General features: G+C 35.1%; 2 protein-coding genes across 2 annotated transcripts in view; both read right to left on the reverse strand.

Annotated features, from left to right (window-relative positions):
- Nucleotides 1-5,180, reverse strand: part of LOC107192964 (tyrosine-protein phosphatase non-receptor type 7-like) — a 23,671-nt gene extending 18,491 nt beyond the window's left edge. The window contains exon 1 of the mRNA XM_015582334.1: nt 5,034-5,180. The gene's annotated coding sequence lies outside the window, so the exon portion shown is untranslated. The remainder of the gene's footprint in view (nt 1-5,033) is intronic.
- The window catches only part of LOC107192963, a 30,047-nt gene extending 3,456 nt beyond the window's left edge, over nt 1-26,591 (reverse strand). The window contains exons 1-4 of the mRNA XM_015582332.1: nt 26,585-26,591; nt 22,363-25,435; nt 18,796-19,000; nt 5,034-5,201 (exon numbers count right to left, since the gene is read on the reverse strand). Of these exons, the coding sequence (XP_015437818.1) occupies nt 5,034-5,201; nt 18,796-19,000; nt 22,363-25,435; nt 26,585-26,591 (3,453 nt within the window). The remainder of the gene's footprint in view (nt 1-5,033; nt 5,202-18,795; nt 19,001-22,362; nt 25,436-26,584) is intronic.
- Nucleotides 26,592-27,973: the final 1,382 nt, after the last annotated feature.

Here is a 27,973-nt window from a genome sequence, read left to right on the forward strand (position 1 = left end):
CAAACACATGAGAGATTGATACCAAGAAAGGGAAATGAAAAATGAAACAAAATAACCATTGAATAGTAGACGAAATGAAACATTGCTAAAAATTTGTCTGTAATGTTCAAAATATAGTATTATCTGATCGACTGGAAACATACTCTTACGCCGTGGGAGTCATAGATGACCGGCAGCAAGATTAATGTACTACGCATGATAAGTTTGCATAATACATATAATCATATTGTGTAATATATTATTATATGATTCTAATGGGCAATCACTCTTTGGCGCTGAAGACAAAACCAGCAGAAACACGCTCAGCAGTGAACGTGTTAAACATAAAAGCCTCGAGCTTCGAGGCTCGAGCCTCGACTACTCAAACCCTTGAAACTCGAGCCTCGAGCCTCGACGACTCGAGCCTTGGAGCTCGAGCCTTGAGCCTCGAGCTTCATATGATTGTAGCCTTAAAGACTCAGTCTTTAAGGCTAAGCTTTGTAGCTTCAAAGACTCGAGCTTTATACAACACTAGATGTATACGTTCAGCAAAAACCGTCGCTGTGGTTTACAGGCACATTTATTCGCCAGAATGATACATTTGCTATGGCTTATTGGTGGATGTACATATGTATGTATACCCACAGTAAATATCATTTCAGTGAAGTTATGACATCGATTTACCACTAAATACTGTATACTGTATACTGTATTTGACATTGAAGTTTCTCAATGTCAAATACAGTATACAGTATACAGTATTTAGTTTTTATCAAAACATCACTGAATACTGTATTTGACATTGAAGTTTCTCGATGCTTTTTCTTTGTTAACGAAACATTACATTTCAGCAAAGAAGTTACACTATGAGTTTTAGAGGAATTCAATCCAATGCAAGAATTGAGTCCAATTACTCCAATTTAATAATTAGCGGAATCAAAACATTAGGAACCTATGCTCAACTACAGTGAGAGAAGAAAGTTACATTCGTGCACACGGAGAATCTGATTACCGATTGATAATGCTATTTTCAGTATACTACCAAGTTAAAAATTATTCTCTCTCGGTTATTCTATAATAATTTTGTTTTCTGTTAATGGCATAGTTTGATCAGCATAATCGGGCCCGAATTAAAATGTTGGGGGCCTAGGGCTATGAAACCATCGAGGGCCTCCTTGACTAAATGGAGAGGGGGGGGGGGGGGCAAAAATGTTTACAATAAAACACAATAAAATACATAAAACTTCAAAAAATGAAATTTATTTTAAGTAAAATTAAACAACATTTAATCATAGTTGATTATAAGTGATTTGTATAATTTAGTTAAGTTATGAGTTATAACGTATAACGAATAATGCTTCATTATATTTTGACAACATTGATCTGATTTATCTTTACATTTAGTGCAATTTCTAATATATTTCAAAAGGGAAAGAATAAACACAATTTCATTCAATTAGTTTTCTAACATAAATGGGATGCTTAGACCCTCCAAAAGGTGGAGGCCTGAGATGCAGCCCCCCCCCCCCCTCCTTAATCCGGCACTGGACATAATTATGAAATTAACGTTAATGTTACACTAAAAACAGTATTATTAAACGATAATATGTGTTACCGGTGTGTAAATACTTTTTTCTGTCACTGTATGTATTAGGAAACCCCCAAATAGTTTATGACCGAATAGAAAGACCCGTCCACAACATTTGTTACCCTTAGATACGCTTTAGCCATATAGAGTGCCTAAGTCCGCCCCACTCCACACTTTAATTGTAAGAGGTAAAATGTATAATTAAATTCAAAATCAATATACATACTGACAAAAACAACCTTATGATTTCGGTAATTATAAAACACCAAATCTGAAATTCACAATTTGGACGGGTCTGGTAGTGACAGTGTCAAGCAATTTTTATATTATTGGAGAGTTCGTAACGTTTCGATAATCGTGACGTTGTTACTTTTTTACTGAACGAAGGAAAAATTGACTGATCTCATGATCAGATACTACATTTTCCAGGCGTGGATTTAATGTATTTTTTCTATGAGTTACTAGTCGTTTTTTAGTTTTCTGTAAAAAATACCGACGTACTGTATGAATAAGCACGAAGTCCATTTTCATTACGTTCTATCCAACTTGTAAAAAACTTACACTACTTCGATTGGCAAAATTTTGTAGTATCTACCCACTTAATTAGAATTTGCTCTATCAGATGATTAGGTATTCCTTTAGATCGCTGGAATATTCTATATGAAGAAACAACTTCGAAAACAAAATCCGTCTAGAAAAAAGCTGAATACCTAGTTCTTTTAGTCAATACGATCGAGGTTTTACATACCTAGTAAAATGAAATTAATACAAAAAATAGAAAATAATTGCCTGTTCTGCCCTTAAAAATACCACGAACTTTCCGAACAGCCCAATATTTTTTACAAATTCTTGTAAATCAATGTGAAAGTTTTATATGTATAGTATATATATATAGTATCTAGTATGGGTGATGAGTGACGAGTGACCTGCCCATCGGTTTTTATAGTCCATTATGTAAGAAGAACTTGAGAACTGGCTAACTGTCATAATAAAGTACATTTAATAACATGAACGAACTTATTACCCAGCCTAATATATTATTCCGTGGAATAATCATTAAGGAAGTAATTCCGCGTACAAAATTATGTCGGAAATGTAAAATAAATTTTGTCACATAAATCTTCATTTTCAAGAAGAGTGTCTCTGAAATTTTCTGTGTAAGGTAAATGATACAATATACATATAATAATTGAAAAAGGTAAGTAATAAAGAAACACGTTAGTCTTATACGAAGAAATTTCAGAATACGTTGTTGACTTCTTTGTGCATAAGAGATTGCATTCTTTTTGGATACCACCTTGTATTGGCTTGAATCATAAATAGCATCCCTTGTAGATATTAAGAAATTACTAAATGATTGTTATACAACAACGATAGTAAGACTATTTATATTTAATAACGATTCATGAGTTCAATAATGATTGAGAACATGTGATATACATTAATGTTCATTGTACAATGTATTAACTCGATATAAATTTTAAATAGGAAAATAAAAACATATCACAACTGCATTTTTGTAAATAAAATGTTAATTCCGTAAATATTTATGAGCAAACTTTTAATGTCATGAATATTAATAAATAAATTTCTTATTTCATAAATCTTTGTAAATAAACTTCTTATTACACATTTATAAATGAAGAACAGAAAAAATTTATTATTTACCTTAATATTAACCAAAAAAAAAATTAAAAAATGGCGTCTTATTAACACTGAAACTACCACCGCTGAAGATATGTATGTAAATTAAAGTGTATAATATAGTAATATACATAATATACATTTCGTATAATTTAGCATAATACAGGGTGTCCCCAAAATTGTAGTGCACCGGCCGGGTGGTGATTCTACAAAAAAAAGTGAGTCGAAAAAAGAATAAATTTTTTTCGTTTCATGTTTCGTTTTCGAGTAAATCGAGTTTGAAGATTAATCTGAAACGTACAGGGTGTTTTGTTTAACTGGAAACGGTGGATATCTCATGAAGTATTAAAGGTATCAAAAAAATCTTCGTACAAAAGTTGTTTGGTACAAAGGGGGACATTACGTGGTATAAATAATTTTTTTATAAGTGTAGTGGTGAGGGAGATATCAAAGTCAAGTTAATTGTTTTAAATCGAACCCTGTATTTTTTTATTCATATTATGATAGTGTTTGTTGAGACGAATACAACGAACTGCCACATGATATCATTCCCTGTAGTAGGAAGTGACAAATTAGTAAGATTTTAAGAAGTCAGTCCAACGCAAATCGCCTAGTTGAACCCTACGTGACGAAATAGAAACAAACGATGAAACAAATGAAAACTGTACTTGTTTTGTTTTCAACCAAGAAATGGCCAACACTGAAAATAACAGTCAGTTTAAGAGTACAACTTCAGTTCAGTATTTGCCAAAAAGAAACCACACTTTTCTGAAATAAAAATTAGAATTCTCTTTATGTAACTTATAGACAAACTTACAAAAGTAATACAATTTTTAATTAATCCATCTTCTGAATTATCTAATATTTGTCAACCAAGAAATGGCCAACACTGAAAATAACAGTCAGTTCAAGAGTGTTCGCCATTTCTTTGTTGAAAACAAAACACGTACAGTTTTCATTTGTTTCATCGTTTGTTTCTATTTCGTCACGTAGGGTTCAACTAGGCGATTTGCGTTGAACTGACATCTTAAAATCTTACTAATTTATCACTTCCTACTACAGGGAATGATATCATGTGGCAGTTCGTTGTATTCGTCTCAACAAACACTATCATAATATTAACAAAAAAATACAGGGTTGGATTTAAAAAAATTAACTTGACTTTGATATCTCCCCCACCACTACACTTATAGAAAAATTATTTATAACACGTAATGTCCCCCTTTGTACCAAACAACTTTTGTACGAACATTTTTTTGATAACTTTAATCCTTCGTGAGATATTCCACCGTTTCCAGTTAAACGAAATACCCTGCATGTATTCGTCATGGCAGTAAGTAGATACAGAATGCAATGCACAGACGCGCTGGCCAAGTCCTAATCAATTGCACGCGTGTCAAGCAGATTTTCAAATTCGACTATCTTGAATACCAAGCCTTAAATGAAAAAATGTTATGTCGTTTACGACTTATTTTTGAATATAGAATTACCATCTGACCGGTTGTACCATAATTTTAGGGATATCCTGTGACTATAGTATAATAGAAAATGCATAGTAAATTAAAAGTCAACATAAATCTCACCGCAAGCATTATTATAATTTCAGTAATCATAACATAAGAAATCAGCAATCCGTCATTTTTACGGATTTGGTAGTTCTAAATGTAATGTAATGTGTGAGCTGTTGTTTTTTAATCGATTAAAGCGGTGGTCATAGTGGCACCGACATCCGTCGTCGGGCGAATCGTCCGATGTCGGTGCCACTGTGACCGCAGCCTAAGGGAAAATGAGCCAACGAGCGTAATAACTAATGGAGACTTACCGAATCCTCAAACGTGGGATTCCCATAGCTCCTTTTCGAAGATCTGGCCACCCCTTTGCGTCTGACGCTGTTGTACGCGGAGACACTGTCGACGCTATACGCATCCAGGGATACTGGACGACATCGTTCGCCATAGTTGAATCTCGTTTGTCTCTTCCTCATTATGAACTGTGAATAGATTAGTAAATTAATCGTTACCAATAATTTTGAGGATCACATGACACGAAAAACTTAATCACTCTGCAAATTAATTTTTGAGGCATTCAGGCGGAGACTTCAACATCAACATAAAACATACGAGGTGTGTCAGGAAAGTAATGAGACTAATAGTGGAAAATTTATATCCCCGTCAAGACAGTTCCCTTGGGAAGCCATAAACTACTGGAAACGTTGTTCCCACTTCTTAAAATAGTGCTGGAAGTATTCAATTGACAGTGTTTTTCGTTGGTTGGTGACAGTCTTCCGAATATTGTCCACAATTCCCAAATGGCGACCTCGAATTTGGCTTTTCATTTTTGTGTCATACGGCCTCAGATTAGGGGAGTAGGAGGCTGTAGTATCACCAAAATACCTTTTTGGTTGAAAATTCGTTCAAACAGGGTTTCCTTGGATGCTACCACATGACAACCTTCACTGTTTCACAAGACTCTATAAACGAGTTTCTGACCAATAAGAGTACTCCTGTAATTCAATAGCCCCGTTATTCTCCTGATCAGAGTCTACGTAACTTCTTATTGTTTCCAAAAATCAAAGCCTATGTCAAGGGTAGTCATCCTGACACTGTGAACAACATCCACAAAGTTGTGACAGACCAACTGAATGTAGTTCCAGTTGCAGAGTACCAGCACTGTTTCTGGAAGTAGGAACAACGTTTCAAGTTGTTTGTGGGTTCTTAAGACTAGATAGGTTAACAATAACAATTTCTACACTATCAGGCTCGTTACTTTTCTGACAGATCTCGTATGAAATCTGATTTGAGAAAATCTGAAGTGTTAGTAAGTAAGGGTAGAATTGCGACTGTTAGTATAATACTATAATTTTGGGTTGTTTATCAAGGAAGAGGACAGTTTCGTTGGATGATTGCGAAAAGAAATAAATGAAGCGAAGCACGAAGCAAACTGCGTTTCTAATACTGCTTTGTAAATTTGGCGATTTTGGTAAATTTTGCTTATAAGACGATCAGAAAAATGAACACAAGGAAGTATGATGATTGTTTTGATTACTCAACAATATTGGGTATTAAATTGTTCCTTAAATTGTGATAGTTGTTAATATATAATATACAATAATCCAATTAAATAAATCGTTGTAAAGAATGATTCGAGTGACATTTATATAAAAATGTTCAATGGTAAATGATTTTGGTAATTGCGATTAGGTTTAATTATAAATTACACATTACGAAATATATACTGTTAGAATGTAAGAAGGCAAATGGTTATCTGATAACTTGTCTAAATGACATGCGGATATGCACACAAGCTTTCGTATAATTACATTGCAAATCTTATGCATTTATAGTATACATAGTCGACAACTCAATGTAATAAGATGTCTAGTAATGTTTAATAAGGTTCCTGTATTATTTGGTACCTGATAAAATTCTTAATACAGTACATACATTTCTCTCTGAATTCAGTTTTTCGAAATATATTTCAAAAAATTCTGAACTTGCGTAAATATCTGCAGTCTACTAATGATTTACACATGTTTTCGGGAGGAAAATAATTTTGAAACTTCCGCTTACTCTTACATATTTTTCTTGAGCCATGTTTTCCAAACGATTCAACATGATTTCTCGAAAATTAAGAAACTAACTGCCTTCAAATTTAACACACATCTTCTGTATATTTCTCTTTATCGACCCTACCAAAACTATAAAAATACCATCACGATTTCTGTTATTTTAGATAAATTAAAATGTGAAAATTCTATCAAAAACGAAACATTCGTCCTCAACAGGCTGCTATTATTTTCTCCTTCGCTTCTAACGAATGATTATGGTAAATGCGATAGAGGTAAGTATAGGATTGAAATAACGGTTTCCGTTACGATATATTACGAAACTTTTATAAAATCACCATGTTTCTTGATGACTTCTTATAATTATTCCGTACCAATGCAAAATTGTGTTTAGTAACATTTTGGGGTTAATTAAAGAAAGCGTACATATCGGTATAAAAAAAGAAATATAACATTTATTAAAAATATATGTACATATATATAATTCAACAGAAAACAAACTGCGGAATTTCTATAAAGTCAGTTGCTTTCTACATAAGTAAAGTTGAAATTAACAATTGTTTTTCACTATTTCTATATTAATACTTAATGTAACCTTCATTTTTTTTAATGAAAATACAAAAACAGATACGATGGAGCAACGAAATTGGTGGTACTTTGAAAATACACTAGCCGAAATTTCTGTAAAGTCTTCATTTTCATAGATATTTTCAAAGTACCACCAATTTTATTGCTTCATCGTATCTGTTTCGGTATGTTCATTCAAAAAATGGAGATTACACTTAGTATTAATATAGAAATAGTGAAAAAAAATGGTTAATTTCAACAGCACTTATGTAGAAAGCGTATGGCTTTATAGAAATTTCGCAAGCTGTTTACTGTTGAATCATATCTTTGTTCTTTTTTTAAAATAACCGTTATATTTATTTTTTTAAACTGATGTGTACGTTTTCTTTAATTAATCCCAAAATGCTACCAAACATAAATTTTTCATTGATATGGTATAATTGTAAGAATTCAACAAAAAGCATGGTGACTTTATACACATTTCGGCCAGTGTATACTTGTTCATTTCACTTTTTCAGTTCAGATGATTAAAATTAATACAATCGTGTCAACTTTGGTGACGAAATTTCTGGGAACTGTTTGCGCATTATACCTTCTATGCTAATAAATACTATTTACTTATATAAAATAAAATGGGAAAATACTTCAAAAATATTACTGAATACGTGTACAAAACAAGCTTGCGCAGATTTCTAGTTTTTAAGGAAAAACTCACGAAGTTTGTTCATTTTTCGCATGAGTAACTTTTTAACAGAGTTATTGCCTAGAAAAAACATTTTTGAAATGTCCTACGAATAAGGTATCAGTAAGATCTGAATGTATGTAATTTGGTTTCAAAGGCTTCGATCAAGAGATTTCAATATATCACGTCATTTCATCCATAAGTAATATCGTTTCCTACGTTAGTTGATAACGGAGCATTGAAGTCTCTAATTGAACTGGGAGCCCATCTAACTACAGAACAAATATCAGAAATATTCGATTCTACCTATAGTACTCTGCACTAATATTTCAAACAAATCGGAAAGGTGTCGAGACTTGGAAAATTGGTTGCATATGATCTGTCACTGACGAACTGTATCTAGCGAATGAAAATTTGTGCTTCACTGCGGGATCTACACAGCAATTATCCATCTCATGCAAAATAGAATTTATGCAGCAATCTTGAACGTGAAGGATAGTAGTTGTCTCTACATGAAAAACTTATACCTTATCTGAAACTAGAATTTCACCCTCGAACGATGTTACTGTGTGTGGTGAAATATCAAAGGTGTGATTCATTTTAAACTTTTAAATCAAAGTCAGACTATGACAGCAGATATCTATAGCCAACAAATTGATCGTCTACATCCAGCTTCGGTTGAAAAACGACGATGATTAGTGAACCGTAAAGGAATTCTGTTCTATCGTGATGACGCTAGATCAGACGCGGCAAAAACAGGTGTAGAAACAATTAAAATTTATTACTGAATACATATACTACGTTCACCATATCCTCCTGACCAACCACCAACCGATTACCATTTCTTAAACAGTAAAAAATTCGGCGATAGTGAGCACTCACAATCCACATTTAATTGAAAACGTCGAAAACATTTTCAAAAAGGAATCTAAAATTACATGACAGATGAGAAAACATCATAGAAAGCAACGATCACCACATCGATGGTTAAAAATAAATGTATAATATAAAAATCCTATAAAAATAAGGAACGGCATTAGTTATGGAGTAAGCTGATAGATGCTAAATAATTAATTGTATAGTTGTTGATTCATAATTAATTAAAATCTCCGAGCAATCCCAGGGTTTCTATAACTGTCGTCTCAAAAATTAAATTAATTCTTGAATACTTTAACAATTGATGTTGTACAATAGATGTAGGTTGCATAGTAAAATCACGGCTCTTTCTTTACTATGATTTCGCCATTACTTCTTACTTACATAATCGCATTTCTGTGCTCAAATTGCACTCCTATTTTGTAACATTAATTTTTAAATACCAGGTACATACAAGTACATATAAAAAAAAAAAAGTTTTTACAAACAGTATAATTCCCAACCACATCAACGTTATTCTGTTTGAAACAGCCCATATATGTATAAATATCGCAAGTTCATGTTTGGGTATGCCAAACAGTAAATCCTCGATGAGTGCTCGAAGGCTCTTCGGCACTGAACATTAAATATATCATAAACTAATGGCCACATGCGTCTGAAACAAATATCATAGGCTTCAAAATTCCAAACTCTATGACTGTGCTAAACCTCGTTAAGAAGTCAGCGTTACAACTGGGGACCTCTCCTTGTCAGTGCCGAAGAGCCTTCAAACACTCATCGAAGATTTACTGTACTCCGTGTGACAAAAACGCGACTCTGAGATAGTGTGACAAGTCAGGGTTAAGACGACAAGAGCTGTAATTCACGGCATCATTATCGGAGTATTGAGTTGTTCTTAATCCGGCAGCATACATGTAGGGGTCCACTGAATCTCCACCATCGGGGAATTTCATTCGTTTCTCATCTTTAGCTATCATTTTACCATTCAGTATAGCTTCTTAATACATTGTTAGCATTCAGTTTCGATTGAGGTTCCTTCAGAACTATATCGAATTTTCGTGTATTTGCATAGCGTTGTCAGTTGTTTGTGTTTTATACGTTGATCCTTATTGTATTTTTTTCATAATTTGGTCAGAATTTCTTTCAAATTCGTGATTGTTGATGTTGCGTGCGTGTTGTTCATTTTTTTTATAAGAATTATAAAAATTGCTTCTATTACGCTGTTATGTATTGTCTAAAGAAAATGAGTAATTGTATCAGAGAACAAATTAGAAGGAATCTTCAGGATGTATGAGATTCGGAGTCGGATCATTCTGAAGTTTTGGATCACGATAGTACATCAGCTACGTCTGATGCTTCAATACCTAACAATAAAGATGCTAAGACTGATTCTGCCAATTATTATACATATAGGGAAGGATAAAGTCGCCAAATGGTGAAAAGAACCAATCAACAGGAGGATCAGAAGATTCAGGCAAAATATTGTTACTGAATTGGCAGGGGTAAAAATTCAATCATAGATTGCGAAATAATGTGTGCGTAACATGTTTCGAATATGATCCAGCAGAAGAAACGGATAAGTGGTTTAATAATTAGATTATATATTGTTTAACTATTCATATTATTTTCTTGTATTTTATGAAGTAATCTTAAAATTCGTCCCAAAGGTCCATATATTTTGAAACATAAGTACACACGTGGGGTGCTCTAATAAATGGTTCTTTTTAGATGTGGTCTGTAAGCACCCCACGTGGGTACTTGTGTTTAAAAAGTCTACCTGTGTGCTGCCTGGTTAAGAATATCATATATATTACCATCGATTGCGTTCCAAATAACATTAAAAAACTCTACATAGAACTCGACACAAGTTTCGAAACAATGATACACCGTCGTTAATGAAACTCTGATAAGAATCTCTGCAGTCGCATATAAGCGGTTGTGTACACCCAGTATCCTGCACATTGTAACATCATCCAACTAAATAACGGGGTTGTTGCCTTCCGTTCATTCGCACTGCTCGCCGATAGTGTTGTATAAAGCTCGAGTCTTTGAACCTACAAAGCTTAGCCTTAAAGACTGAGTCTTTAAGGCTACAATCATATGAAGCTCGAGGCTCAAGGCTCGAGCTCCAAGGCTCGAGTCGTCGAGGCTCGAGGCTCGAGTTTCAAGGCTTTGAGTAGTCGAGGCTCCAGCCTCGAAGCTCGAGGCTTTTATGTTTAACATGTTCACTGCTGAGCGTGTTTCTGCTGGTTTTGTCTTCAGCGCCAAAGAGTGATTGCCCATTAGAATCATATAATAATATATTACACAATATGATTATATGTATTGTGCAAACTTATCATGCGTAGTACATTAATCTTGCTGCCGGTCATCTATGACTCCCACGGCGTAAGAGTATGTTTCCAGTCGATCAGATAATACTATATTTTGAACATTACAGACAAATTTTTAGCAATGTTTCATTTCGTCTACTATTCAATGGTTATTTTGTTTCATTTTTCATTTCCCTTTCTTGGTATCAATCTCTCATGTGTTTGCAGTCATCGCTGTATTTTTTAAAAACTGTATAAAGTATAATATTATAGATTTAGTGTAAATTCCATTATTTAACACTTAAGGGTTCTAGAGGGTTGAACCTTAAAGCTTCAGACTTAATGTGGAATAACACAGTGACGATTGGCAAAAATTAAGTTTTTTATATATATACTTTCAAAGTATAATTTTTCGAAAATATTCTACCAGAATATTAAGTCGAATATCACGTGAATAACGAAAAAAATGTCCCAACTTTGATCAATGAACCGTGAACAAATTGAGAAATTATTTTGTTCGACGCGTAACATCCTATGACTCGTATATCTTGCTCAAGTATACATAGGTATTTTGTAATAAAAGAAAATTTAACGTATTGTCCAAAATATATATTTGATCACCCTATTAATAATAGTTTAATGAGGTTTGGGTGTTGCAGAACTAATTTATAAAAACCACGCGTTTCTGGACGTTTTTGGATTATTCCCCCTTGAATCTTTAAAAGCTTGAGATTCGTGTAATATTAGAGTTAAAAACTGAAAATTTTTAGGTTAAGTTTTAAGGCTTCGAAAATTCAAGGTCTGTACATTACTTCACTACATACAATTTATACGACTCGAGCCTTCAAGCTTAAAGGCTCGAGCGTTAAAGACTCAAGCTTCGAACCTTGAGGGTTCGAGCCTTTAGGGTTTGAACCGCGACTCGAGCTGTTAAAGCTCAAGACTCGAGGCTCATTTTAACAACACTACTCGCCGAAGACGAACAACGACAAAACATCCGAACATCATGTAACGAGCCGTGTTCCTTCACTCGAAACACATTTAAACGTCGAACCTTGCTTACATGGAAGACGTAACGTGGAAATCAATGAAGTGGTGATTGTTGTGGCGATCTAATCGTCGATTCAAGGACGAACAGTTGTGTCATTTATCCGCGACAGGCGTTACGACGCATCGCATTTCTTCTGGACAGTGTGAAACCGCAAACGATCTCAGTATTATCCGAAGGTTTTCACGCTTGACGGAAGAACTCTTTTAATCAAGCGAGCAAACGGACACGCGTACTCGCGTTATCCTTCCTTTCGCCTTCGCGTGACGCAATGAGGTGTTAAGAATCATGACGGTAATATACAGGGTGTCCCAAAATAGGTGTAAGTCTTTGAAAGGGGTGACTGCTGGGGTGATTTGAAACAACTTTTTCCTTAGCGAAAAAGTTCTTCGAGGCTTTTTTAACGAGATATTAACGAAAACCCCCGACCAATCAGGGCGCTAATCTGCTGACTGCTCCTCCCGCGGTGGCGTTGGCTACGCGTTCCGCTTGCAATACGAACAAGCAAATCGACATGCATAGAAGGAAACTGCGTGGAATAACAAATGAAAAAGACGTAACAAATAAAATCAAACTATTCATTTTCATTTGCTAATTTTTAATTACACAGTTTCCTTCGATGTATGCCGTTTTGCTTGTTCGTAGTACACGCGCAACGCGTAGCCAACGCTACCGGGGAGCACAGCCAGCAGATTAGCGCCCTGATTAGTCAGGGTTTTTCATTAATGTCTCATTAAAAAAGCATCGGAGAACTTTTTCGCAAAGGAAAAAGTTGTTTCAAATCAACGGCAGGAATCACCCCTTTTGAGGACTTACACCTATTTTGGGACACCCTCTATATATGGTAGTTCCCCAACCGTAACCACCTCAATTACTCGTAATTTATTGGCTGTAGGGTAGATGACCCAATTACTGCTACCTTAAGATTGTAGTGTAACTTTATGTGTTGTTTAACCCAAATATCGATTCAGTTTGAAACATATTATTTAACATTTGTTTCATTAAAAAAAAATAGTTTTATACACTAAATATAAAGAATTGATTCATAATTAATTAAAATTTCCGAATAATCCCAGTGTTCCTATAAATCTCGCCTAAAAAATTAAATTAGTTCTTGTATACTTTAATAATTGATTTTGTACAATAGATGTAGATTGTATAGTAAAATCACAACTCGTTCTTTACTATGATTTCGCCATCACTTCCTACTTACGTAATTGTGTTTTTGTCACACAAATTGCACTTTTACTTTTCAACAATAATTTTTAAATACCATGTACATCCTACTACACGTATTTCTTTGCTTTTGTGTAAATCAGTGTCCCAAATTAATAACACAATTTGTTTATGCACAATTCTTTATACGTTTCGTTGTTATTTAGTAAAATAAATAAAATAACAGTATTAGGAACACTGGCAGTAATTGGGAAATTTACCCTATGAAAAAATATTTTTCAAATAAAAATTACACAGTATCAAGGGAGAGATATAATGCAATAATGTTTTTATATTATGATTAGATTTTTATTAAGATGTAAATCTTCAGTTTTTTTTAAATGGAATGACCAATATTTTTTCCTGAACGTCGATAAAGTATCAAATACTGCATAAAAAGGTATTATCATATAGAGTTTAAAGTAAACAGTTTCCATGATATCAGTAAATTTTTTGAAGATGCTGCTAAGTTTTATTTCCAATTAAAATAAGATGAAACATGACATAATTTGGACTACATTTCTTTATTAATATTTATAAAGATTTTTATTATCCATAAAACTTTCAATATTGCTTGATAAACAGAATTGTCTTTTGTATCCTCTACGCTTCCATATTCACATATTGTTCAACATATTTATTTAGTACCATTAACAATTCAGACCCACCAACATTAATCAATTTAAATGGAACACCCTGTATAAGTACGAAATTTCTACTATGTGTCTCAATGCATCCATCTTTTAGTGGATCGATAAACTATAAACCATCCATCATTCGAGGGTTCACTGCTATGCTTATGTTTTATTAGAGAATTACTTATTCACAGATCAGTAGACAAAGCTCTTTTCCAGTTAATGGAAGTAATTTCCACAAAAAATCTCAAAAACTTTTAACGCAATCTACAGTTCCCGACAATTGGTAATTGCGATAGAGATTCGCAAGGCATTGCTTCCCGACTTCCCGACCAACAAAAGCGAGACAACACAAACACACATATTTAATTATCATTCGTTGTTACGTACACTGAGGGTAAATCGCTAGTGTGGATGGATGAGTACAGTAACACCATGCGAAATGAGCTTAATGCTAGTACGACGAGGCCTTTCAGAGAACATGGACTTTAGCGGACCTGCGCAGCTAAATTCTCTTTCGTTAGTTCGGTCTTCCGACAGTTCTGTTTCCTGAGACATGTGTGCAGGTTGGGAAGCGTGCAACAAATCTTAACTACAGGATGTGTGACAAATCACTGCCTACTTTTAAATTGTCATAATCCGGTAAAGTAATACAAGCACTGGAATGGACTGTATGTTGTTCTATCGTGTCGTGAATGCCATTACTAATGCTGTTTTCAGTGTTTCAAATTTCTATGAAACTCCGTAAAATTGGTCGATGAACTAACCACTGAGGAAAAAGCTAAAATTCCCGCGAGATATGAAGTGTGGCAGTCTGTTGTTTAAGTGCAACGGTGGAGGAGGCGTCAAAATGACCACCACGTTGTTTTGGATCCAAAAACAATTAAAAAACCGTCAGAAAAGTTAATGACATCTACTATAGCGGATAGCAAGAGATCTGGTAAGCTGTCAATGTGAAGGTTTGGGGAAAATCTGAATCAACTGAAAGAAATATTCGATCGAAGTCCTTCGAAATCCACAAGGCAGGCCTCAAGCAGTTTAATGCGTCATGTTATGTGTGTTTTTTTTTCCATAAAGACTTATAATATCGACCATGGATGTCGATCGAATATCTCTTTTAATTGATATATATTTTTGTCAGACCTGACGTCGACGGTTTTTTGGATTCGAGGCAGCATATCATTCCGTAGCACTTAATTCCAATGACTGCATTACTCTAGTAGATATAACAGTTTGAAAATAGGGAGTGATTTTCCATCCACCCTGTATATTGTATTTTGTGGATGAAAAATATACAAAGTAAAAGAAAAGGACACTTTTTATGAGATGTCAGTATGAGCGTGATTTTAGTCATTGCAGAGAACTCCTATGAAAATACCCTTGTACCTTCGTTAAACAGAACGTAAATATGTAACACTGAAAATTACACAGGGAGATTACACTTTTAATTAATGTAGTGAAAATTTACAACAAAAGGTTTTAAAAAAGGGGTCTAATACTGTTAGACCTTTGGTTGGCGACTTATAATATTAGGACTTATAGTACTCACTGAAAGGAATACAAAATACTTAACTTTTACGTTTCTGTATAAAATATGAAAAATTTCTTTCACATTCACAAGAGCTGCTCAATGCATTTTTCCTCCATATGAATAGAACATTCACATTTACCTACGAATCATAAATCGACGTACATTTTCAAATATTCCTGCAATTGTCTCGAACTATACCAGATGCATTTTATGTTTATGTAGTAAGTCCACTACATTATCCATCGTTAATGAGTATATTAAAGTCTTCAACTATCCCATCGTATTCGAAGACAATAATACATTTTACATGAAATAGATAGGATGTCAGGACCTGTGTAGATTAAGCACTTTTTACTTTTCTCCAGTACTATAAGCCCATAATGTCTTAAACCCTTTTTTTAACATCCTGTACATGATAACAGTTATGATAATTTAATAGACAAATATGCACAATCAGATCAGGATGCTTATGAGAGAGGAAAATACAGTAACGAATTAATATTTGTCGCAATTTTAAATAACTTATACAGGGTGGGTCATGTAAAGTGTTATAAATTATTTTCTCGATAAATATTATAACCAGATTATATTCTACACAGACTATTGAGGATAGAAAATAACTTATTCTAACGATTAAAGGTACAGTGAGATCTTTTACGTGATGAAAACTAGTAATACTTTGTAGTATCTAAAAGGCCACAGTGATTCGTGAAACCCTAAAAATATTTGCTTCTAGTAATAATATTCTTTGAAGAAATTACAAGTACTACTTTACTTTTCCCACCCTGTATATTTTAATCTTCACCCCACTAGTTCTTACACTTATTCAACACCACAAGTTCTAGTTTCCCTAAATAACTGATTAATTAATGAACATGTAGTAAGTGTCTTAATTTAACATTATAATTCTTTCACCACCTGTTCTCGAGTGGGACCAAGATAAGAAACAAATACTGCAGTATTACTATACTTCATTTACCAGTTACAGTAAAAAAAATTAATAATACTATTTTAAAATAGTTGTACAATTTTATTAGGTTGCTGTATTTTATTATATAATAAATTTTGTTTTTCGACGCGCTTTCAGATATCTTAAACTCAATAAGCACAAGATAAAAAAAGAATGTGACTCATTAACAAGAGTGTGTCGATTCAAATGGATATCATTTCGATTAAAAATCTTTTTTTCAAGATAAGTTATAATCATTAAAACTCTGCAGTTTAGAAACGACACTTATATTTAATAATTTTGATTATTATTAAAGTTTTTAAAGAAATATCACCTGTCCGTGGTTGTGAAATCTGGGTAAACGTTCGAGGAAAAAAGCGCAAACAGATCATAAAGTTCATTGGTTTTTGGTTAATTGAGAAATGAAATTGGAAAAAAGTTCTCTTACCAGAAGACCAGCCAGAAGAACCAGACAAATAAAAGCAACCACCGAGACCACGACGACTGCTATCGCATTTCCGGAATCCGGGATCGTTTCACGTACCAGAAGGAAGCTATGTATCTGAAAAGAATGGGCCAAGTGGCAGAATATGTTAACTATATTACATGAATCAATTATAGTCATATAAAATTGACCATTAACAGCCAAAAAAACTTTAACAATTTTTCATTTGAATCCTAAATTGCTGGAGGACGCTGTAAACAGTAAATCTTTCATAAAATTAACAAGTGAAAAGTTATAGAACTCAAAAAATATTCATAGTAAAACTCAAATGAAAGTAAAAAAAAGCTGTAATTCAAATTTCATTGAAAGACGATTAGATTGAGAAATGTGAATACAACTGAAACTAAATTTATTATCTTCTACTCTAATTTAGTAAATCAAAAAAAAAATTTATTTTAAATTGTCACAGGATAATAGTTTTCCTAGTAACAATATGGCGTATCGATCGAATTCACTATTATGTAGAATTTTATTACTCGCGTATCACCTCAACACGTTGAATGCCAATCAATATCTACATTTAAGAATTAAAACTATTTTTTTTATGAAACATTGAAAAATTAAAACCTTATTTGTAATGTATATAATACGGACTTTATGCATTTCCATTCAATTCAAGCGAAAGAAAACATTAAAAATAAAAAAACGCGTGAACTTTAGTAATGTTTCTATTTTATTACCATGAATTTCTATTTCATTTTCAATTTTCTATGTTAACACTAAAACTACTGAACCCGTTGGATTGACAGCAATTACTAAAATCACAAAAGTACTTTCATCAGAATTTACGTTGATCTTTAACTTGTTACACACATACTTTTATACTACATTACCCTAAATTGTATTATATATTAGAGGCACTACCGTTCTTAATTATTAGGTTATGGCACATGAAATGGGCAATTTTACTGACAGGTATTTTTGATGTTACTTTTATGAATGAAAGTTATGAACATAGGTTCTTTTTTTTTTGCAAAATTACACAGTTACTCTACTCGTATCAAGGTACTATCTCACACAACAATAGAATCAATTATGTTAAACACTAGAGGTAATTAAGGTTGAGAATAAATCTCATTGTCTGTTTAATCCGGCAATTTCCGCCGCTTGCATTAAAAGATAGACATTTAAACTAAATTCATAAATAAGCTTCATAAAGATGCATGTAAACTTCTGTTAAAAAATATAATTTATCAATGACAACATTTGGCGGAACAATAACAGCTAAAAATCTTTCCGAAGAGTCAACTTTAAATTTAGTATAATAATTTTATAATGAATATGAGACGAATGTAACAGTTATATTTCAATGGAAGCCGTGTATACATAGAGTCTATTTAATCTTACTCTGTCTAATCATTTCATGTAGGTACAGCACCTAATACTTACTCATCAATATCAGATTTGCTTTACTAAAAAAATGCAACTTTCTCAAAAGAACTAGCTTTCTTTACAATAAAGGTTATAAAGTAAAAACCCCTCATAATTTATTGAAAATTGTCAAAATTAAATGTAAAATGTGAACGAGTAAACCTTATGGACGCAAACGTTTATAAGCGCTAGTTGTATACCACTATATTATAAAATTTAATTCAATATACATCCGACGATGGTAGTTCAGTGTTAATTATTAAAAAAAACTGCCAACTTGCATAAATATCCGTAGCAAATGAACGCTTTTTCAATCCCATCGACTTACTGTGACTGGGAATTTCACATGGTCCTTCGATTTCTGGTACAAGCTCGGAAAACTGTTTGTCATAGTCCCGTCGAATTTCCCGTCTTCGTCGACGACGTAAACCCATATCGACGTCAACGGCATGTCCGATGGCGTTGGGGTGGAGCTCGAAACCTCCGGGCACGGAGGCTGCCGATGGAACATAATTTGCTTATCAGAAACCGACCTGCAATGCAAGAAACGACGACGTATCACTGTCCGCTAAGCATGTTGCCCGCGACGTCGGGGGATAATTATGTGTGTATTAACCTCAAAACGACCCACGCTTTCGAGAACTCGTGAACTTGTCAGTCTGATTACGTTGATCCTACATTCTCTGAGTAAAAAGCGATTTTTGTTGTTGTCACTTGTAAAGAGATATTTGACGCATTCGTTTTAACCCTTTCGAGATGGATTTCTTTTTAACAATGTACAGTAAATACACGATGAGTGTTCGAAGGTTCCTCGGCATTGACAAGGGGAGGTCCCCAGGTTAACCCTCGAGCAGGCACGCTATTGAGAGGTACACGACTAGGCGCATGGTAAACTCAGTTCTCCAGTTGAAAATAATCATTTTACCCTTCTTATACATAAAATATACAATTCAGAAGCGGTTTCTCTGTTGATATGTAGTAACTTTTGATTAAATGTGATGAGAAAATGATAGCAATGTATCCGAGAATGTGTATTTTCCCAAGACGTAAATAGCAAACTCGTGAACAGAGGTCACCAACGGATCCACCCGAAGGTTAATGAGGTCTGTGAAGTTAGCACCCCCAAATGCGAAATTTTAGGAAAAACAAACAATGTTCGTTTGTCCACGATTTGTCCACATTTGTTCAACCAAAATTTTCGTTTGTCCACGCAGCAGAATCGAATTATTATTAATAAAAAAAAAACACAAAAAAATAAGATTTAATATTAACGGCGACAAACGAAAATTTTTTGTGGATAAACGTGGATATATCGTGGACACACGATTCCAATGCTTGCTTAGTTTAGAGAAAATGCAATATAAAATACTCAGAGCTATCATATCTCATTATTTACGTTTTTTTGTTGTTAATAATTCAATTCTGCTAGGTGGACAAACGAAAATTTGGGGTGGACAAACGATTCCAATGCTCAGTTTAGAGAAAATGCAATAAGAAATGTTCAGACCGATCGTGTCTCATTATTTGTTTTTTTTGTTAATAATTCGACTCTGCTGGGTGGACAAACGAATATTTGGGGTGGACAAACGTGGACATATTATGGACAATCATATCTCAGTTAGAAATGAAGGAAAAATGTTCGTGGCACTATTGATATCGTATTCTTAATTTGTTTATAACTTTTTTTTTAAGGGTGGACAAACGAAAATGTTGGTTGGACAAAACTATTGATATCATATTCTTAATTTGTTTATAACTTTTTTTTTAAGGGTGGACAAACGAAAATGTTGGTTGGACAAATGTGGACAAATCGTGGACAAACGAATACTGTTTGTTTTTCATAAAGTTTTGCATTTGGGGGTGCTAACTTCACAGACCTAGGTTAATGAGGTATGTCGTAATGATAGAGTTGGAAATTCTGAAGCCAATGGTATTTGTTTCAGTCGCATATGACCATTAGTTTGTGTAATATTTAATGTTCAGTGCCGATGAGACTTCGAACACTCATCGAGGATTTACTGTATTTCATAATACAGGGTGTTCATAAAAATATAGGACATTACCACAGGGTGAATTCTACATGATAAACTATTGAAAGACGAAAATCAATAATATTGAAACTGCGTTTGAGGCTTCGTCTCTGAGTTGTTAATCCTTTCGTTATTACAGGCGACTGTAGTCGCTCTCCACGAAACGCTGTTTATTGTATAGAGTAATGGCACCGAATATGAGACCCTATAATATTTTCCCAAAGGAAGTGCTGTAATACTGGAGCACTTTTTACAACTAATAAAATAAATGACAACGTCGTTCGCATGAGATTACCATTGACGCGGAAACGATTGTTCCAGTAAGTCGCCAATTAGTTTGTTTTTTCTCGTCGTGAATTTCTATTCGTATTAGATTTCGTGTATTGTTTCGTTTTCGATTTTTAGTGAAATTCTGTATTATATATAGTCATTTACAAAGAAGCATTGTACAACGTTATGGGTAAGTTATTTTATCACTTTCTTTATTAGATTCGACTCTTAGGATTATCAACTAATTCTATTATAGTTTAAATGAAACATTAAAGGCGAGCACCACTTTGATGGGTGGGAAAGTAAGCCTTCTTTAAGAATTTTTTCAGGAATAATCTACAATTATCGCATAAAACGTTTATTACGTAGTTTTAGTACAATGTTTTAAGAGGTTTAAAAAAAATAAAATTCATAGAAATGTCTGCAGAAACTTGAATATACGATTCATTTCTTAGACCCAGCACAAAAAGAACGCAGGTAGTTGGCGGGATGTGTAACTTTGGCATAACAGCCCTAAAATCAAATGTAACAAATTTTTTATAAACTATACAAGATTAGTTTCTGCTCACGTACGGATGTAAAAAAAAATAATTTGTTTAAAAGTAGCGCGAGTACAGTCTCGTGTACAATCAGTTTTTTAAAGCCACAAATTTTGTACTCCTTTATATTTTCACTATTTTCATAATAAACAATAGTAGATTAGGAAACTAATATTATCCTTAAACATGTAGATGACGAATATACACATATATCGTAGTAGCATCAACCCTTTTAATTTTTCCCTTTCTATTGTCCGATACTTAACCAATTACATATACATAAATGGGATTTCGTATTCGGTACCGTTACCCTATTATGGGTCACTACAGTAGCTCTCCACGAAACTGTTGATATATCAGTATTTTGTCCATAGCATATTATTTGTTTTAATGTCATCACTATAATTACAGTCATATGGCGGGTTGAGAATCATAGCGATGTAAGTTACACTCGTGTTGTTTTCTGCAAAATGGTGTTCTACATTTACTGGTTAAAAGAAGTTCCATATACCTATTACAGTCGTAAAAACACGTCTACAGGGCCAATAAACCGTGAAAAAGTGTATGTTTGTAAAATTGTAGCACAAGGAAGGATTTTATACAATCTAGAAGCGAATTAATCAAGTATTTATATTTTCGCAATATTTATTATGGTTGTACGTTGTCCACTCAACACAGATAAATTTTGGCCAATTTTATTGCATTCTCTCGAAAGGTTGAAAAATCGTGCAAGCCGTTAGGGTGAACACTCCATATATACGTATGATAAATCTATCTGAATTAATTACAAAATAATATCCAGAATAATATACGATCCTTTTATTGTATAACCAGTTTCATCGATTACTATTTAATATTAAATAACTTTGACATAAAAGTATGACATTGATTCTTGATTATTTAGTATTAAATAACTTTGACATAAAAGTATTTGACAAAAAAATATGGCATTCCATTCATAAAACTAAAAAGAATAACAAAAAGACACCACTTGACGGCAATAACCGACTAAAAACTAAATGTTTAAAGATCATAAATTATCAAAATAAAACTCACTTATTCAGTCCAGATGTCAGAACCTCCGCAAGAGGTACCCTCAGCTTGTCCATTTTCGGACATACGTCGTTCCAGTTGCCTTCCATTACGATACGCACCAACGAAGTGATCTCCTGCGTCGGTGACACCTTCGTGTCATCTGTTGTCTCCATTGGTATGCCGGAAACAGCTGGAGTGCTGGTGGTACTCGAAACTCGGACTTCTGGCCGTCGAGTGCTCGGCACAAAGGGGCTGGAGCTAACCACCCGAGTGGCATCTGTCGTGCTAATACTCGTCGTCTCCGTGGGTCGAGCTATCGTTTCGGTCGTATTCAACGCAGATCGAGAATCTTTGGAATCTGGTGTATACAGCTCCTCCGATCTAACAGTGGTGCCTATATCATCATCGGTAATAGTGGTCCAAGTCTCGGTAACGCTCGTTTTCTGACCATCATCCTCCTTCGTTGAACTTTGAACGGTATCCTCGTCGATAACATTCGCCTCGGTGGTAATTTCGTCCCTAAGTTGCGTCGTCGGAGTTGACATCGACGTGGGGGATATCGTTTGATCAGTCACCGGAACACCTGTCGATCTTTCATCGGTGCTCGTCATCTCCGTCTCACCGGTCGATGAATTATCCGTTACCGTCGCGATCTTCACCGTAGAAGTCTCGTTCGAGGAACTTTTAGTAAACAAGTCCTGAACCGTTGGTACTGTCATAGTGTCATTCACCAATCCATGCACTTGGGATGTTTCCTCGGTGATGTTCGGACCAAGGACAGTGGTCGCTTCTGATAGTCCAACGAACTCGTACTCGATGGCGGTTGTAGTGGGCACGAAGTTTTCGTCAAGACTAGATAGACCATTGACACCGGAAGGAATTTCATTTGTTCCATTCGCGTCCAGGATACCGGGAGGCTCGGTAATGGTTCTGGTAGAGATCTTGTCGATAGTAGTGGCAGGCGGTAGGGTCGTGCTTTCGGGTATTTTCACGGTGGTGGTGTCTAGAAGAGAAGTAATCGTCGAATTTTCCACATCGGAAGAATTCGCTTTGCTCAAAGGGAACTCGGTGGCAAGCTCCGTGGCGTTCAGGGTCGAACGAATCAGCATCGAGCTCTCTGGGTTCGTTTGAACGTCGGCGTTCGAGGGCATTCCGGCAGTCGTTTGCGGTTTCGCCGTTGTTGCTCGGTCGCTTTCGTGGAACGACGGCCCGTAAGTTCGTTTATCGACGCTCTCTGGTTTTACGCTGACTTCCGTTATTCCGTTCCCAGTCATGTCGAAGTTCCCCCTTCCCGTGATCGCCTCGCGACCTTCACTCCACCGGGGAACATCATTTCCCGTGGTCGTCGATTTTTCTTCGGGTTTCGTGATTGTCTTCGGATCGATGGGCTCATCGACGGCGGACAGATTCGTCGGCCGTGGTTCGTCCAACGTTACGGTCGTCATGGGAATGGAGGGACGGGGCGGTGCGGTTGAAACAGTCGAGGACTCGTTGCCTGCTTTCTCGTGATACGTCGGCTTCAGCTGCTGAATGCTGTTCTCCAACACATCGGACGCCTCCGTGACGATGAACTTCTCGTCGGATTGTCCTCTGCCAATCGTGTTCTCGAACGCGGACACTTCTTCTGTCGTAGCGTCTACCTGATTACTGGTATTATGGACTTCCTCTTTGACGGTTGACTTTACGTAAGGATACGGTCTTTGGTCCGTTAGCTTTTCGCCGCTGATGTTCTTCTTTGAAAGCGTAACGTCGATCTTGGGGGTCGTCGTGGGTTTTGTTTCTAGATTCGGGAACTCATTTATCCCCGAAAAAGCGATCGTTCTGCCCCTAGGAATGGGACTGGAGGAATCCTGAGGAGTCGACGTTTCATGGTTTGGTTTCTCGGTTGAACGTTCCTCTGGCTTCTGTTGATTTTTCTCATCGATCACATCGCGCATCTGTGCTACGGCTTCGCCGATTTTTGTAGAATTCTGAATCGAGTGTTCAGCCCGATTCGAACCTTGGTTCGATTTGTCGACCAATTCTGCGTGCTTCGTGGTTGCATTTTTCGACCCTTCTTCGATTTTCTGAACCGCGACATCGGTCACGTTACCGACAACCTCTACGTCCTCCTTAGGATCCCTGGCTTTTCGAGTTATGGCACTGTCTTCGGAGATAAAGTTAGTCGCTTTCTCGACAGCTCTTGACTGGTTTTCCGTCTCCGAGTTTTTATCCGTCGAGGTCTTATGGTGGTGGCTGTAGTTGACGTACGTGTCGTTGATTAACGAGATAGGCTCGCCGTTCCCTTTATCCTCGTCAGCCTCCTTCAGGTCTGGTACTTCAGCGTTCTTCACCGGACTCGAAGCATCCGTCTTTTTAGTTCTCGCTGGAATCTTCTCTGAGGATAGAGCTTTCTGAGTGGTCGACTTGTCTTCGAATTCACTGGTGTCAAATATCGTTTCGGTGATCTTTGACTCTTTCGAAGAACCTACAAGTTCTGGCTTCGCAACAATTTCATCCTCACTAGACCCAGGTGATTTTGCGGTTTTGTTCGCTTCATGGTAGCCAGTGTCAGGTACTGTTTCGTTTGTCTTCTCGTCGGACCTGGTCTCCTCTGACGAGGACTTTGTAGTCACGCTGGTCAGATCGTTTGTTCTGGATAGCCTGTAAGAGACTTCGGAAATTGTCTTCGTGCTCGAGCTCTTCCCCGACGTTCCGTAGAGGCTCTCCTCGAGCTTCGAACTTCCGTTATTCGAATCCGGGGTCGATAACCTGTCGCCTTCGTCGACCAGCCTTATTCCTTGTACTTCAGAGTCTTTGTCGATCGGCGGTGCTACTTTCTCCTCGTCCTCCGATTTGCCGTCTTGAATAAGTCTGCTGAACGCTGGCTCCAGATTTCCTTTAGTCACATTGTACGAATCGATCGCTTCCTCGTTGCAATCCAACAACGGTAACTCCTCCGCCTCCTCTCTCGACGGTATTTTGTTCAATATTGTTTTGTTCTTCTCGGCTATCGCCAATTCGGAAGCGTTCGACGCAAGGACTTTTCCGAGGACTGAGGGCTTACACTTCAACGTTTGAGCTGCAACGGCGCTGAAGAGCAGCAGGAACGTACCTGGAACGTATAATTGTTGTTGACCACTTTAGAGTGTTCGTAAATTCCTATCGATGATATATACTTTTGATATATAATTTCCTTTAGATGATACATGTATACGTAGACTTTTAAATGTTAACATTAGACCACGGATTTTTATGCAAATTCAGAGGCGTATAGATTGATTTATCGAACTGAAATTAATTTAGACATTAATTTCCTTTATTCGAGATTTTATTAGGTCCAAAATAAAGTAAAACTTACAGTAATCTTTACTAAAATTTTTACTATGTTGTGTTTTGCACAAAATCCGCAATCTAGTTATCATACTTTGTTCACTTAGATATTTATATTATCCTTTAGATAATGAATGTATCTTAACTTTGAAATATTATTTAATGTAAAAAAATTCAAGAAGCATTTGTGTCTAATGTTACAGTGTGTTCGTAAGTTAAAAGTGGCTTGTTTAATTCTGTCAACTATGTCCACTAAATAAATTGAATTCAGCTCCATTTCGATATATACAAATGTATCATATAAACAACTGTAATCATAATATAAAAATCAGTAATCATATAAACAAATGAAGGGATATGTCACGGTTTATAGTGCAACAGAACTTTTTTAACAGTCGAATGTGAGACTGATCTCGATAATTGTCCGCGAAATACGAATTATTCTATATTACCGTATTTCAAATCTTACATTTCGCCACAATTGCCCATTTATCTTCCCTAGTGAAACAATGTTGTCAACCAAATATTAAATATTAAAACAAAACGCCCATAGATGAAGTGTTAAGAGAACCATAAAGTTGTTGAACGTATTAATTCTCTTATGGCGCATGAAGTTGAAGTAGGAAAGATTTAAGTAATTTACCTTCGAAGCGAAATAATAATTTTTAACTTTAACTGCATACAAAGATTTCGATTTTTAACTTCAACTGCATACAAAGATTTACGATGTATACATAGGGGCTCATAAAGAGTACTTCGAAAAGATACAGTTGAAAAAAAGAATAAAATTTTCTCGGGTGATGCTTCGTTTTCGATTGCAGACAGTTTCTACTCCTTGTTAGCACAAATACACGTGGTTTAGATGAATTTGCAAATCCAGTTTGCTCGAAACCGATGAAATGAAGAAATTTTATTCTTTTTTTCGACTTACTTGGCATGTAGAAACATCAACTGGCCGGTTGTACCACGATTTTTGGAACACCCTGTATAGTGTAATAAATCCTTTGATTGCTCTGGGCGCATAGATACAGGGTATTCACGAAGTTTAAAATATTTTTCACTAGTATACTTATTACAATGTATTTTTCAGCTCTATGAATTACATTTTTGGTGACTTTTGCTAATATTGTCCGAAATATCAATGCACGCGCTTCTGTGGGTGTTCTTTATAACTCGTTTATATCTCTGGACGGTGTATCGTAAACCATATCTTTAACAGGGACCCATAAAAACAAATCCAGTGGTGATAAATCTGGAGATCTCAAAGGCCATTAGCAGAAGCCACCAAAAATGTAATCTCGTATTCTATGTATCGTTATCAATAAGAAGTACTAGTAAATAACGAAATATTCGAAATATTTCTTTCATTTCTGACCATGTATGACTTTTAAAGGCTATTGAATTGCACATGGCTGAATTTGTCTGGACATATGTTTTCACATAATATAAAAAAATATGTGGCATTCCATTTATATAACTAAAAGTCACCTTCGTTTGTTCAAAAGTATGAGAAGTATACAGAAATTTTTATATTTATGTTTTATTTATGTTTATTATTTTATGTTTGTCACAACAAGCAATAATACATTTTCCTTTTTCATTTTTTCCGTATACGTATCATTTACGAAAAAAATGCTGGCTAGTAAGTGTGTGCAAACCTTGTACATGTATATGTCCAACAAATAAAGATTTTCTCAAGAAATATTTACCTAAATAAAAATTAGATCAATTCGATAATTATTATATAATTTTCTAACAGAGTCAAACTAGAAACTCAACTATACATTGTATACAAAATGAATAATTCTATTCAGTATTCAGCATTTACTTTTGAAAAGTATAATGAAAAGGAAATTCAAAAATAAACTGAAAACTTGATAATGGGCTGAAATCTCAAAAATGCATTGAAACTACGAAAATTACTTGAAAACTTGAATATGAACTGAAAACCGATAAAAGAGCTAAAATCATGAATATGGTCTGAAAACTCGAAAATGAGCAGGAAACTCGCAAAGTTACGAGAATTCGAAATTATATTGAAATCTTGTAAAGGTTATGAAAACTCGAAAAATTATTCCAAAAAGTGTTTCTAAATTTGTGAAAATCTTAAAGTCAGAACAAAAAACAATTTCTAAATTATGGACGTATTACGTATTTCCGTGCAATCATTGTATCGCCAGAAATTATGCATGAATGATTAACAAAGCAGCTGTCGATAACAATAACTGGTTTTCACGATAAGACGGGATAAGGATGAACGGAGCGTAGATGAAGCTTTTAATGGATTTAAAAACCGGTTGGCCGAGAATTAAGTCGGCAT

The sequence above is a fragment of the Dufourea novaeangliae genome, unplaced genomic scaffold, assembly GCF_001272555.1.
Source record: "Dufourea novaeangliae isolate 0120121106 unplaced genomic scaffold, ASM127255v1 scaffold464, whole genome shotgun sequence".
Lineage (NCBI taxonomy): Eukaryota > Metazoa > Arthropoda > Insecta > Hymenoptera > Halictidae > Dufourea > Dufourea novaeangliae.